The following is a 15,981-nucleotide window of genomic DNA, read 5'->3' as shown; positions in this document are numbered from 1 at the left end:
CAGACTGTGAATTTCCTCGGGGGGGGCAGACTGCGAGTTTCCAGGGGGGCGGCAGACTGCGAGTTTCCTGGGGGGGGGGCAGACTGCGAGTTTCCTGGGGGGGGGGGCAGACTGCGAGTTTTCAGGGGGGCGGCAGACTGCGAGTTTCCTGGGGGGGGCAGACTGCGAGTTTCCTGGGGGGGGGGGGGGGGGCAGACTGCGAGTTTCCTGGGGGGGGGGGGGGGGGGGGCAGACTGCGAGTTTCCTGGGGGGGGGGGGGCAGACTGCGAGTTTCCTGGGGGGGGGCAGACTGCGAGTTTCCAGGGGGGAGCAGACTGCGAGTTTCCTGGGGGGGCAGACTGCGAGTTTCCTCGGGGGGGCAGACTGCGAGTTTCCAGGGGGGCGGCAGACTGCGAGTTTCCTGGGGGGCAGACAGCGAGTTTCCTGGGGGGGGGAGCAGAGTGCGAGTTTCCTGGGGGGGGGGGGCAGACTGCGAGTTTCCTGGGGGCGGCAGACTGCGAGTTTCCTGGGGGGGGGGGCAGACTGCGAGTTTCCTTGGGGGGGGGCAGACTGCGAGTTTCCTGGGGGGGGGCAGACTGCGAGTTTCCTGGGGTGAGCAGACCGCGAGTTTCCTGGGGGGAGCAGACCGCGAGTTTCCTGGGGGGAGAGCAGACCGCGAGTTTCCTGGGGGGAGCAGACTGCGAGTTTCCAGTGTTACCTCAGCAACATCCTACAGGCTCTGCAGTTTGTGGATTTGTCGAACGTTGTCATTTGGAAGTTGTGGTAATTTGCTGTTGCTTTCTCAGGTTTAATGTTTGACCTGAAAAAGAAACAAATATAACTGAGAAAAGTCTCATTGACTGCAGGTAGTGCCTGTTTATATATCATTAAACACGTTGATTTTAGTTAATTCCCTCAGTGCCTGGCTGCCCCGATCGATGGTTATGGTGCAATCGTGCGATCCTGGTTTGTGCCACTCGAACCCTCTGGGAGTGGGAACAGCCCCCGACTACCCCAGACGGTTGTCAGGATGGGTCCCCAGCACACGGCCTTGGGCATCGGAACACAGTCCGCGGGATCCGGCCGGAGCAGAGTTACACTCACGGACCACGCCCCGCTCACGGACTACCCCCCAGGCACGGACCCCCCCCTGTCATGGACCCCCCCCCCCCGGGTGCCCCTGGCGGGGTTTCACTGTGTGTTATATCCGGCCACACCCCGCACCGCCTCTACCCAGTCCTCTATTGGTCAATTTTGCAGAAAGGCGTGGTCTGCGTTTCCTTCACCCCGCTCGCTGTCAGTCTGTGCCCGGGGGGGGTCCGTGCCCGGGGGGGGGGGGGGTGGTGGTCCGTGAGCGGGGGTGGTCCGTGAGCGGGGGGTGATCCGTGCCCGGGGGGGTGGTCCGTGAGCGGGGGGTGGTCCGTGCCCGGGGGTGGTCCGTGCCCGGGGGTGGTCCGTGCCCGGGGGTGGTCTGTGCCCGGGGGGGTGGTCCGTGAGCGGGGGGTGGTCCGTGCCCGGGGGTGGTCCGTGCCCGGGGGGGGTCCGTGCCCGGGGGGGTGGTCCGTGAGCGGGGGGTGGTCCGTGCCCGGGGGTGGTCCGTGCCCGGGGGGGGGAGTCCGTGCCCGGGGGTGGTCCATGAGCAGGGGGTGGTCCACGCCCGGGAATGACCTGAGTAGCAGATACTTCTGCTGGGCACCCCACAGTAGCAGAGGTGAATGGGGTTGAGAGAGGTGGGGATTGGTCAGTAGAATCATAGAATCAATGAAGTTACAACATGGAAACAGGCCCTTCGGCCCAACATGTCCATGTCGCCCAGTTTATACCACTAAGCTAGTCCCAATTGCCTGCACTTGGCCCATATCCCTCGATACCCATCTTACCCATGTAACTGTCCAAATGCTTTTTAAAAGACAAAATTGTACCCGCCTCTACTACTGCCTCTGGCAGCTCGTTCCAGACACTCACCACCCTTTGAGTGAAAAAATTGCCCCTCTGGACCCTTTTGTATCTCTCCCCTCTCACCTTAAATCTATGTCCCCTCGTTATAGACTCCCCTACCTTTGGGAAAAGATTTTGACTATCGACCTTATCTATGCCCCTCATTATTTTATAGACTTCTATAAGATCACCCCGAAACCTCCTACTCTCCAGGGAAAAAAGTCTCAGTCTATGTGTGGCACACACATCATCTGGGGGGAGGGGCAAATACTCTGGTTGCCGGGGTAATGACGGAATAAATCCATTCACGAAGTTCCCTCCAGGCTGGTTTTGCGAGTGAAATTTCAGCTCAGTTAACCCTGAACCTTGGGTCTCAGAATTACACCCCAGGTGGGTCAGAGCAGCGGACCCGAGATTGTGCCAGGAACTTACATGGCCATTTCAAACTGCTCCATCCACTTCCTCTTCATATCCTCCGTTTTACAGAACAGCTGAAACCCCTGTTTGCCCTGAAGGTGAATTAAATAAAATGCGTAGGACCACTGGAAAAAAGAGCAAACACACCCCAGTTATAAACAGAGAGAGACCGCGTCACACTCACCCCAACAAACCAAAACTCACCGAGCGGCAGAGAAATTCTACTGGAAACTGCCAAGAATTAAAATCTTCTTCCTGCAGAAACTCACTGCTCTCAGACTGAGTTTTCCTCAACTCTTCCATAGTTCCCTGACCTCGCTCTGACCCCACCTGTCACCCCCGATTCCCCTCTGTGCCCCTCAGACCTCCCCGGAACCTCCTCTCATCTCCCGGACCCCACTCTGACCCCCCTGGTCCCCGCTCTGACCTCGCTCTGACCCCAGCACCAACAGATGATAAATTAAATAATTCTCTTATATTTGCCCAATTCCCTTACTGGTTTGTATCTGTAACACTTGCTTTGTTTCTGGGCCAGGATATGCTGACACACCTGGTGGACTGGCCTGGTCCGCTTGGGAATCTGATCTAGCTCGGTACAGCACCTGGCGTCAATGAAGCTTACAGCATCATCCAGACCAGAATTCCCAGCTGTGTCCGTGAGCCTCCCATATTGGGAAACTCCTCAGCCTCCCTGTTACAGCCGCTGATGTTTCCTCGGTTAATTTGGAAATCTAACATTCGGCCGTTCTGTTGGAATTGCTGCTCCTGTTTCATTCTGCGCTGCAATCAGCCCGTTATCCAACAACAGCTGCTCCCAGTCAGGCTGCGAACTCCCACTTGGCCCGAATGCTCACTTAATGATCTCTCGGCCACTGTGTGTCTCAAATTCCTGCTTAGACAGCTGAAGAACTAGAACCTAAACCCAGGAGAGGGGTCACAGGCCCTGTGGAGCACAAACTATCACCGGGTAAACACTCACCCGGTAACCAGCAACACAAACCGTCACCGGGTAAACACTCACCCGGTAACCGGCAACACAAACCGTCACCGGATAAACACTCACCCGGTAACCAGCAACACAAACCCTCACCGGGTAAACACTCACCCGGTAACCGGCAACACAAACCCTCACCGGGTAAACACTCACCCGGTAACCAGCAACACAAACCCTCACCGGGTAAACACTCACCCGGTAACCAGCAACACAAACCCTCACCGGGTAAACACTCACCCGGTAACCAGCAACACAAACCCTCACCGGGTAAACACTCACCCGGTAACCAGCAACACAAACCCTCACCGGGTAAACACTCACCCGGTAACCAGCAACACAAACCCTCACCGGGTAAACACTCACCCGGTAACCAGCAGTGGGGAATATCCCCGTGTGAGCTCAGTCCCCTGCTGCTATTTAGTGAGCAGGATTATAAAACACTGTCCTGTGTGTTTCTCCCTCTGATCAGTCACTGAACTCGCTATCCGTTTATCAAAGGTTTTCTCTCTTTAATAACAAATATCAGAGCTCCAGCTCAGTGTATAAACAGCTGGGAAAACTCGAGGGCCCAGTCCTGGGCAGCTGGACATTTTAAACCAACATTTCCCTTTAATACAGAAACAGTGACCCTGCACCCAGAGGGCTTTCTGAGCAGATTATTTGCAACTACTCACCATCTTCCCGTGGGACTGGGAGGCATGAAAGAGCACAGCAGAGAAATCAATCAGCATGGTGTAGGATTTAACAGACATGAAAGATTAATGAGATCGATTGTGGGATTTACTCTGCTTAATGATTCCCTCATTTACTCTGTCATCTAACATTGCCCAAGAGTCTTAATAAAATCTGTGAACAAAGACCTCGCCTGGGAACAATGCGATGGTACTGAGCTATACGGACAAGGAAAATCCCAGGCTACGTCCTGCACTGAGCTCAGGAGGTAAGGCGGCTACAATGGTCTCAGTGTCCCTGGGTTCAGGAGGGCAAAGCCCAGCACCAGGGTCCCTGCTCCTGTTCACTATCCAGTGACCCCCTGACCCTGGAGGCATGGGGGGCGGGGACAGGATCAAGCTTTGTTATGATGATTCACATGGTTAAATATGAATCATATGCTGGCACATGCAGGTAGAATAGCCCCAGTGGGAGTGGTGGGAGCACGGCCCAGGTAGAATAGCCCCAGTGGGAGTGGTGGGAGCACGGCCCAGGTAGAATAGCCCCAGTGGGAGTGGTGGGAGCACGGCCCAGGTAGAATAGCCCCAGTGGGAGTGGTGGGAGCACGGCCCAGGTAGAATAGCCCCAGTGGGAGTGGTGGGAGCACGGCCCAGGTAGAATAGCCCCAGTGGGAGTGGTGGGAGCACGGCCCAGGTAGAATAGCCCCAGTGGGAGCGGTGGGAGCACGGCCCAGGTAGAATAGCCCCAGTGGGAGCGGTGGGAGTACGGCCCAGGTAGAATAGCCCCAGTGGGAGCGGTGGGAGTACGGCCCAGGTAGAATAGCCCCAGTGGGAGCGGTGGGAGTACGGCCCAGGTAGAATAGCCCCAGTGGGAGCGGTGGGAGTACGGCCCAGGTCTCCAGATGACGGAATTCCTGTAACCTTTCATTTGAATTTTCAGAAAACTTCAATTGGTTCAGGAACCAATTGGGAACTTGGGGAAAAATGAATCAAAAATAGGAAACCGAATATTCAGGAGAGGGGCGGGGCCGGGGCGGGGCCAGGCCGGGGGCGGGGCCAGGAGAGGGGAGGGGCCATGTCGGGGGCGGGGCCAGGAGAGGGCGGGGCCGGGAGAGGGGTGGGGTGGGGCCAGGCCCAGGGCGGGGAGAGGAGTGGGGCCAGGCCGGGGGCGGGGCCAGGAGAGGGCGGGGCTAGGCCGGGGGCGGGGCCAGGAGGGGCGGGCCTAGGCCGGGGCGGGGCCAGGAGAGGGCGGGGCCAGGAGAGGGGTGGGGCCAGGCCGGGGGCGGGGAGAGGGGCGGGGCCAGGCCGGGGGCGGGGCCAGGCCGGGGGCGGGGCCAGGAGAGGGCGGGGCCAGTGGGGGTAGAGAAGCCTAAATGGGTCTCAGACACAGAACGGAATGGGGGCGTTGCCTCTTCACACCACCGTTGGTTAAAGCTCCAACTGTGGGAGGAGGAGCCGGATCGTGACGGGCAGCCAGTCGGAGCCGGAGCACGGACTCACCGCCTGGAATCACAGGCCTGTATGTGAGCAATTTTACTTACCCCCACCCCCAATAAAATTGCAGCTTATTAAAGCCTGTTGGTTTGAGATAAGAGAGACCTCACACTCACACTTACCTTTCTCAAATCCTTGTTATTCATTGGGTCATCAGTCATTTTATGAGCCTGTAGATCGATGGTCTCTTTCAGCTCGTAGCTGTACCCTTTCCGCTTACAGACAATCACCGCCTTATCAAAGAGAAACAGGTAGCTGCAACACAAACAGCAACACGCCTCACTCCAGCAACACACACAACACAAACATGAACCTATCCCCTTATTTCACACCCCCCCCATCCTCTCCTGAAGGCACTGACTCTCACTGGGGTACGGGTCCCACAGACACTGACTCTCACTGGGGTACGGGTCCCACAGACACTGACTCTCACTGGGGTACGGGTCCCACAGACACTGACTCTCACTGGGGTACGGGTTCCACAGACACTGACTCTCACTGGGGTACGGGTCCCACAGACACTGACTCTCACTGGGGTACGGGTCCCACAGACACTGACTCTCACTGGGGTACGGGTCCCACAGACACCGACTCTCACTGGGGTACGGGTTCCACAGACACCGACTCTCACTGGGGTACGGGTCCCACAGACACTGACTCTCACTGGGGTACGGGTCGCACAGACACTGACTCTCACTGGGGTACGGGTCCCACAGACACTGACTCTCACTGGGGTACGGGTCCCACAGACACTGACTCTCACTGGGGTACGGGTCCCACAGACACCGACTCTCACTGGGGTACGGGTCCCACAGACACCGACTCTCACTGGGGTACGGGTTCCACAGACACCGACTCTCACTGGGGTACGGGTCCCACAGACACTGACTCTCACTGGGGTACGGGTCGCACAGACACTGACTCTCACTGGGGTACGGGTTCCACAGACACTGACTCTCACTGGGGTACGGGTTCCACAGACACTGACTCTCACTGGGGTACGGGTCCCACAGACACTGACTCTCACTGGGGTACAGGTTCCACAGACACTGACTCTCACTGGGGTACGGGTTCCACAGACACTGACTCTCACTGGGGTACGGGTTCCACAGACACTGACTCTCACTGGGGTACGGGTTCCACAGACACTGACTCTCACTGGGGTACGGGTCCCACAGACACCGACTCTCACTGGGGTACGGGTCCCACAGACACCGACTCTCACTGGGGTACGGGTTCCACAGACACTGACTCTCACTGGGGTACGGGTCCCACGGACACTGACTCTCACTGGGGTACGGGTCCCACAGACACTGACTCTCACTGGGGTACGGGTTCCACAGACACTGACTCTCACTGGGGTACGGGTCCCACAGACACTGACTCTTACTGGGGTACGGGTTCCACAGACACTGACTCTCACTGGGGTACGGGTTCCACAGACACTGACTCTCACTGGGGTACGGGGGGGAACGAATGGCCTACTCCTGTTCCTACATTCCTTTGTTTATCCCTTAACCAACATCCCGAAAATGATCTGGTCATTTATCTTATTGCTGTTTGTGGGATCTTGCTGTGCACAAGTTGGCTGCCATGTTTCCTACATTACAACAGTGACTACACTTCAAAAAGTACTTCATCGGCTGTAAATCTCTTTGGAACGTCCTGAGGTCATGAAAGGAGTGATAGAAATGTAAGTTCTCTCTGTTTTTGAAGTTGTCCCTCACCCCACCCACTCGGCCCCCCTCCCCCGACCCCGACCGACACCCCCCCCCAACTGACCCCGACCAGCTCGCCCCTCCCCCCGACCGGCTCGGCCCCCCTCCCCACCGACCCCGACCGGCTCGCCCCTCCCCCCGACCGGCTCGGCCCCCCACCCCACCGACCCCGACCGGCTCGCCCCTCCCCCCGACTGGCTTGGCCCCCCACCGCACCGACCCCGACCGGCTCGCCCCCCACCCCACCGACCCCGACCGGCTCAGCCCCCCCCCCCATGTCCCCGACTGCCACGACCGCCCCCACCGACTTGCCTCGTCCCCCCCCCGACCCCGACCGGCCGCCCCCCCCCGACCCCGCCCGCCTACCCCCCCACCCCCCAACCAGCTCGGCATCCCCCAGACCCCGACCGGCTTGGCCCCCCGACCCCGACCGCCCCACCCGGCCCCAACCGGCTCGGCACCCCCCACTCCGTGTGAACTCACCGATCCTGTTTCGTTCGGTTAACGGTGGAACACACTTTCAATTCTCCATCAATCTTTGGTCTCCCATAATTTGCCAGCGACGTTTGCTGTGAAAACAAAACAAGGTCCTGATAAACCCCAGCTCCCCCAGACACTGAACCCCGACCAATAAACCCCAGCTCCCCCAGACACTGAACCCCGACCAATAAACCCCAGCTCCCCCAGACACTGAACCCCGACCAATAAACCCCAGCTCACCCAGACACTGAACCCCGACCAATAAACCCCAGCTCCCCCAGACACTGAACCCCGACCAATAAACCCCAGCTCCCCCGGACACTGAACCCCGACCAATAAACCCCAGCTCCCCCGGACACTGAACCCCGACCAATAAACCCCAGCTCCCCCAGACACTGAACCCCGACCAATAAACCCCAGCTCCCCCGGACACTGAACCCCGACCAATAAACCCCAGCTCCCCCGGACACTGAACCTCCTCCTCCGATAAACCCCAGCTCCTCCGGACACTGAACCTCCTCCTCCAATAAACCCCAGCTCCCCCAGACACAGAACCCCGACCAATAAACCCCAGCTCCCTCAGACACTGAACCCCGACCAATAAACCCCAGCTCCCCCGGACACTGAACCCCGACCAATAAACCCCAGCTCCCCCAGACACTGAACCCCGACCAATAAACCCCAGTTCCCCCAGACACTGAACCCCGACCAATAAACCCCAGCTCCCCTGGACACTGAACCCCGTCCAATAAACCCCAGCTCCCCCGGACACTGAACCTCCTCCTCCAATAAACCCCAGCTCCCCCAGACACTGAACCCCGACCAATAAACCCCAGCTCCCCCAGACACTGAACCTCCTCCTCCAATAAACCCCAGCTCCCCCGGACACTGAACCCCGACCAATAAACCCCAGCTCCCCCGGACACTGAACCCTGACCAATAAACCCCAGCTCCCCCAGACACTGAACCTCCTCCTCCAATAAACCCCAGCTCCCCCGGACACTGAACCTCCTCCTCCAATAAACCCCAGCTCCCCCGGACACTGAACCCCGACCAATAAACCCCAGCTCCCCCAGACACTGAACCCCGACCAATAAACCCCAGCTCCCCCGGACACTGAACCCCGACCAATAAACCCCAGCTCCCCCGGACACTGAACCCCGACCAATAAACCCCAGCTCCCCCGGACACTGAACCCCGACCAATAAACCCCAGCTCCCCCGGACACTGAACCCCGACCAATAAACCCCAGCTCCCCCGGACACTGAACCCCGACCAATAAACCCCAGCTCCCCCGGACACTGAACCCCGACCAATAAACCCCAGCTCCCCCAGACACTGAACCCCGACCAATAAACCCCAGCTCCCCCGGACACTGAACCCCGACCAATAAACCCCAGCTCCTCCGGACACTGAACCTCCTCCTCCGATAAACCCCAGCTCCCCCGGACACTGAACCCCGACCAATAAACCCCAGCTCCCCCGGACACTGAACCCCGACCAATAAACCCCAGCTCCCCCGGACACTGAACCCCGACCAATAAATCCCAGCTCCCCCGGACACTGAATCCCGACCAATAAACCCCAGCTCCCCCGGACACTGAACCTCCTCCTCCGATAAACCCCAGCTCCCCCGGACACTGAACCCCGACCAATAAACCCCAGCTCCCCCGGACACTGAACCCCGACCAATAAACCCCAGCTCCCCCAGACACTGAACCCCGACCAATAAACCCCAGCTCCCCCAGACACTGAACCCCGACCAATAAACCCCAGCTCCCCCGGACACTGAACCCCGACCAATAAACCCCAGCTCCCCCAGACACTGAACCTCCTCCTCCAATAAACCCCAGCTCCCCCGGACACTGAACCCCGACCAATAAACCCCAGCTCCCCCGGACACTGAACCCTGACCAATAAACCCCAGCTCCCCCAGACACTGAACCTCCTCCTCCAATAAACCCCAGCTCCCCCGGACACTGAACCTCCTCCTCCAATAAACCCCAGCTCCCCCGGACACTGAACCCCGACCAATAAACCCCAGCTCCCCCAGACACTGAACCCCGACCAATAAACCCCAGCTCCCCCAGACACTGAATCCCGACCAATAAACCCCAGCTCCCCCGGACACTGAACCCCGACCAATAAACCCCAGCTCCCCCGGACACTGAACCTCCTCCTCCGATAAACCCCAGCTCCTCCGGACACTGAACCTCCTCCTCCAATAAACCCCAGCTCCCCCAGACACAGAACCCCGACCAATAAACCCCAGCTCCCTCAGACACTGAACCCCGACCAATAAACCCCAGCTCCCCCGGACACTGAACCCCGACCAATAAACCCCAGCTCCCCCAGACACTGAACCCCGACCAATAAACCCCAGTTCCCCCAGACACTGAACCCCGACCAATAAACCCCAGCTCCCCTGGACACTGAACCCCGTCCAATAAACCCCAGCTCCCCCGGACACTGAACCTCCTCCTCCAATAAACCCCAGCTCCCCCAGACACTGAACCCCGACCAATAAACCCCAGCTCCCCCAGACACTGAACCTCCTCCTCCAATAAACCCCAGCTCCCCCGGACACTGAACCCCGACCAATAAACCCCAGCTCCCCCGGACACTGAACCCTGACCAATAAACCCCAGCTCCCCCAGACACTGAACCTCCTCCTCCAATAAACCCCAGCTCCCCCGGACACTGAACCTCCTCCTCCAATAAACCCCAGCTCCCCCGGACACTGAACCCCGACCAATAAACCCCAGCTCCCCCAGACACTGAACCCCGACCAATAAACCCCAGCTCCCCCGGACACTGAACCCCGACCAATAAACCCCAGCTCCCCCGGACACTGAACCCCGACCAATAAACCCCAGCTCCCCCGGACACTGAACCCCGACCAATAAACCCCAGCTCCCCCGGACACTGAACCCCGACCAATAAACCCCAGCTCCCCCGGACACTGAACCCCGACCAATAAACCCCAGCTCCTCCGGACACTGAACCTCCTCCTCTGATAAACCCCAGCTCCCCCGGACACTGAACCCCGACCAATAAACCCCAGCTCCCCCGGACACTGAACCCCGACCAATAAACCCCAGCTCCCCCGGACACTGAACCCCAATCAATAAACCCCAGCTCCCCCGGACACTGAACCCCGACCAATAAACCCCAGCTCCCCCGGACACTGAACCTCCTCCTCCGATAAACCCCAGCTCCCCCGGACACTGAACCCCGACCAATAAACCCCAGCTCCCCCGGACACTGAACCCCGACCAATAAACCCCAGCTCCCCCAGACACTGAACCCCGACCAATAAACCCCAGCTCCCCCAGACACTGAACCCCGACCAATAAACCCCAGCTCCCCCGGACACTGAACCCCGACCAATAAACCCCAGCTACCGCAGACACTGAACCCCGACCAATAAACCCCAGCTCCCCCAGACACTGAACCTCCTCCTCCAATAAACCCCAGCTCCCCCGGACACTGAACCCCGACCAATAAACCCCAGCTCCCCCGGACACTGAACCCTGACCAATAAACCCCAGTTCCCCCAGACACTGAACCTCCTCCTCCAATAAACCCCAGCTCCCCCGGACACTGAACCTCCTCCTCCAATAAACCCCAGCTCCCCCGGACACTGAACCCCGACCAATAAACCCCAGCTCCTCCGGACACTGAACCTCCTCCTCCAATAAACCCCAGCTCCCCCAGACACTGAACCTCCTCCTCCAATAAACCCCAGCTCCCCCAGACACTGAACCTCCTCCTCCGATAAACCCCAGCTCCCCCGGACACTGAACCCCGACCAATAAACCCCAGCTCCCCCAGACACTGAACCCCGACCAATAAACCCCAGCTCCCCCGGACACTGAACCTCCTCCTCCAATAAACCCCAGCTCCCCCGGACACTGAACCCCGACCAATAAACCCCAGCTCCCCCAGACACTGAACCCCGACCAATAAACCCCAGCTCCCCCGGACAATGAACCTCCTCCTCCAATAAACCCCAGCTCCCCCAGACACTGAACCTCCTCCTCCGATAAACCCCAACTCCCCCAGACACTGAACCTCCTCCTCCGATAAACCCCAGCTCCCCCAGACACTGAACCCCGACCAATAAACCCCAGCTCCCCCGGACACTGAACCCCGACCAATAAACCCCAGCTCCCCCGGACACTGAACCCCGACCAATAAACCCCAGCTCCCCCGGACACTGAACCCCGACCAATAAACCCCAGCTCCCCCGGACACTGAACCCCGACCAATAAACCCCAGCTCCCCCGGACACTGAACCCCGACCAATAAACCCCAGCTCCCCCGGACACTGAACCCCGACCAATAAACCCCAGCTCCCCCGGACACTGAACCCCGACCAATAAACCCCAGCTCCCCCGGACACTGAACCCCGACCAATAAACCCCAGCTCCCCCAGACACTGAACCCCGACCAATAAACCCCAGCTCCCCCGGACACTGAACCCCGACCAATAAACCCCAGCTTCCCCGGACACTGAACCTCCTCCTCCAATAAACCCCAGCTCCCCCAGACACTGAACCCCGACCAATAAACCCCAGCTCCTCCGGACACTGAACCCCGACCAATAAACCCCAGCTCCTCCGGACACTGAACCCCGATCAATAAACCCCAGCTCCTCCGGACACTGAACCCCGATCAATAAACCCCAGCTCCTCCGGACACTGAACCCCGACCAATAAACCCCAGCTCCCCCGGACACTGAACCCCGATCAATAAACCCCAGCTCGCCCAGACACTGAACCCCGATCAATAAACCCCAGTTCTCCCAGACACTGATCCCCGATCAATAAACCCCAGCTCCCCCAGACACTGAACCTCCTCCTCCAATAAACCCCAGCTCCCCCGGACACTGAACCCCGATCAATAAACCCCAGCTCCCCCAGACACTGAACCCCAATCAATAAACCCCAGTTCACCCAGACATTGCACCCCCTCAGTTCAGTTGTGTGGTGCAGCAGATAGTAAACCCCTGATTCTCCCTGAGTCGCTGGGCTGGAGCTCCTCAGTCAGAAAGGTTTCTGTGGGTCTCATAAACTGCTGCCAAGGTCACTGCCCCACGGCTGGTGGGGGTACAGTTCCCCTACATACCTCCTCTATTGACCCACTACGGACCCCCTACTGACCCGCTATAGACCCCCCTACAGACCCGTTACCAGAGTGCATCTTAGAAGGGCCTTTGTAGTGGGTGCTGCTGGGCTGGTGACCTCTCCCTGGGCTCAGCAGGAAGCTTTGTCCTCTCAGGGACATTCATTTATTGATAGGAAAAAGTGATTTTAAGATTCTCCTACGAAATTACAACTTGCATTCACAGTGTCTTTAACGCTGAAAATTATCCCAAGGTGCTGCTCACAGACACAGGGAAAGGGACAAAATAATTGAAAAATTATTTCTTGAGCTCCTGATGTTAGGAACAGGAGGAGGCCATTCAGCCCCTCGAGCCTGTTCCACCATTCAATTAGATCATGGCTGATCTGTATCTTAACTCCATTTACCCGCCTTGGTTCCGTAACCCTTAATCCCCTCACCCAACAAAAATCGATCAATCTCAGTTTTGAAAATTTCAATTAAACTCAACAGGTTTGGGTAGATTTGGTTAGAGTTAAGAAATTAAAGAGGTGCCATTACACTACTGGGTGTATTCTATAGGCCACCAACTAGTGGGAAGAATATACAGGAGCAAACCTGCAGGGAAATTATAGAGAGGTGCAAAAGCCATAGAGTAGTGATAACTGGAGACTTCCACTATCCTAATATAGACTGGGATAATAATAATAATATAAGGGGCACAGAGGGGGAGGAACTTTTGAAATGTGTTCAGGAGAACTCCCTTAACCAGTACATTTCCGGCCGAACGAGGAAGGAGGCATTGCTGGACTTGGTTCTAGGGAATGAGGCGGGCCAAGTGGAGCAAGTGTCAGTGGGGGAGCATTTAGGGAACAGCGATCATAGTATCATAAGGTTTAGAATAGCTATGGAAAAGGACACAGACCACTCTAAAGTAAAAATACTCAATTGGAGGAGGGCCAATTTCAATGGGATGAGAACAGATCTGGCCCGGGTAAATTGGAATCAAAGATTGGCAGGCAAAACTGTATTTGAACAGTGGGCGGCCTTTAAAGAGGAGATGATTAAGGTACAGTCTAGGTACACTCCCACGAGGGGGAAAGGAGGGCAACTAAAGCCAAAGCTCCCTGGATGACAAAAGAGAGAGAGAGTAAGATGAAACGGAAAAAAGGGGCGTATGACAGATGTCAGGTTGATAACACAAGTGAGAACCAGGCAGAATATAGAAAGTTCAGAGGGGAAGTGAAAAAGGAAATAAGAGGGGCAAAGAGAGAGTATGAGAACAGACTGGCGACCAACATAAAAGGGAATCCAAAAGTCTTCTACAGGCATGTAAACAGTAAATGGGTAGTAAGAGGTGGGGTGGGGCCGATTAGGGACCATAAAGGAGATCTATTCATGGAGGCAGAGGGCATCGCTGAGGTACTAAATGAGGACTTTGCATCTGTCTTTACCAAGGAAGGAGATGCTGCCAGAGTCTCAGTAAAGGAAGATATAGTTGAGATACTGGATGGGCTAAAAATTGATAAAGAGGAGGTACTAGAAAGGCTAGCTGTACTTAAAGTAGATAAGTCACCCGGCCCGGATGGGATGCATCCTAAGATGCTGAGGGAAGTAAGGGTGGAAACTGTGGAGGTACTGGCCATAATCTTCCAAACATCCTTAGATACGGGGGTGGTGCCAGAGGACTGGAGAATTGCAAATGTTACACCCTTGTTCAAAAAAGGGTGTAAGGATAAACCCAGCAACTACAGGCCAGTCAGTTTAACCTCAGTGGTGGGGAAACTTTTAGAAACGATAATCCGGGACAGAATTAACAGTCACTTGGACGAGTGTGGATTGATTAGGGAAAGCCAGCACGGATTTGTTAAAAGCAAATCATGTTTAACTAACTTGATAGTGTTTTTTGATGAGGTAACAGAGAGGGTCGATGAGGGCAATGCAGTTGATGTGGTGTATATGGACTTTCAAAAGGCGTTTGATAAAGTGCCCATGGAATAAAGGGGGCAGTAGCAACATGGATACAGGATTGACTGAGGGACAGGAAACAGAGAGTAGTGGTGAACGGTTGTTTTTCGGACTGGAGGGAGGTGTACAGTGGTGTTCCCCAGGGGTCAGTGCTGGGACCACTGCTTTTCTTGATATATATTAATGACTTGGACTTGGGTGTACAGGGCACAATTTCAAAATCTGCAGAGGACACAAAATTTGGAAGGATAGTAAACAGTGAGGAGGATAGTGATAGACTTCAAGAGGATATAGACAGGCTGGAGTCATGGGCGGACACGTGGCAGATGAAATTTAATGCAGAAAAATGCGAAGTGATACATTTCGGCAAGAAGAACGAGGAGAGGGGTACAGGAACAGAGAGATCGGGGGGTGTATGTGCAAAAATCGTTGAAGTTGGCAGGGCAGGTTGAGAAAGCAGTTGAAAAAGCAAACGGGATCCTGGGCTTTATAAATAGAGGCATAGAGTACAAAAGCAAGCAAGTCATGATGAACCTTTATAAAACACTGGTTCGGCCACAACTGGAGTATTGTGTCCAGTTCTGGGCACCGCACTTTAGGAAAGATGTGAAGGCCTTAGAGAGGGTGCAGAAGAGATTTACTAGAATGATTCCAGGGATGAGGGACTTTAGTTACGTGGATAGACTGGAGAAGCTGGGGTTGTCCTCCTTGGAACAGAGACGGTTGCGAGGAGATTTGATAGAGGTATTCAAAATCATGAAGGGTCTAGACAGAGTAGATAGAGAGGAACTGTTCCCATTGGTGGAAGGGTCAAGAACCAAAGGACATAGATTTAAGGTGACTGGCAAAAGAACCAAAGGTGACATGAGGGAAAATCATTTTACCCTGCGAGTGGTTAGGATCTGGAATGCGCTGCCCGAGGGGGTGGTGGAGGCAGATTCAATCATGGCCTTCAAAAGGGAACTGGATAAACACTTGAAAGGAAAAAATTTGCAGGGCTACAGGGAAAGGGCGGGGGAGTGGGACTAGCTGGATTGCTCTTGCATGGAGCCGGCGCAAACTCGATGGGCCAAATGGCCTCCTTCCGTGCTGTAAACTTTCTATGCTTGTAACAGCTTTTTGGGGGAGAGAGTTCCAGATTCCCACTCCCCTTTGTGTGATGAAGTGCTTCCTGACATCACCCCTGAACGGCCTGGCTCTAATTTTAAGGTTCTGC

General features: G+C 56.4%; 1 protein-coding gene across 1 annotated transcript in view; it reads right to left on the bottom strand.

Annotated features, from left to right (window-relative positions):
- LOC137300362 (guanine nucleotide exchange factor VAV2-like) overlaps nt 1-15,712 on the bottom strand; it is a 51,006-nt gene extending 35,294 nt beyond the window's left edge. The window contains exons 1-5 of the mRNA XM_067969446.1: nt 15,650-15,712; nt 7,695-7,780; nt 5,616-5,748; nt 2,350-2,459; nt 698-799 (exon numbers count right to left, since the gene is read on the bottom strand). Coding sequence (XP_067825547.1) covers nt 698-799; nt 2,350-2,459; nt 5,616-5,748; nt 7,695-7,780; nt 15,650-15,712 — 494 coding nt within the window. The remainder of the gene's footprint in view (nt 1-697; nt 800-2,349; nt 2,460-5,615; nt 5,749-7,694; nt 7,781-15,649) is intronic.
- Between the last annotated feature and the right edge of the window lie 269 nt (nt 15,713-15,981).

This window comes from Heptranchias perlo, chromosome 31 (assembly GCF_035084215.1).
Source record: "Heptranchias perlo isolate sHepPer1 chromosome 31, sHepPer1.hap1, whole genome shotgun sequence".
Classification (NCBI taxonomy): Eukaryota; Metazoa; Chordata; class Chondrichthyes; order Hexanchiformes; family Hexanchidae; genus Heptranchias; species Heptranchias perlo.
This window is presented reverse-complemented; position numbering and strand designations above follow the sequence as displayed.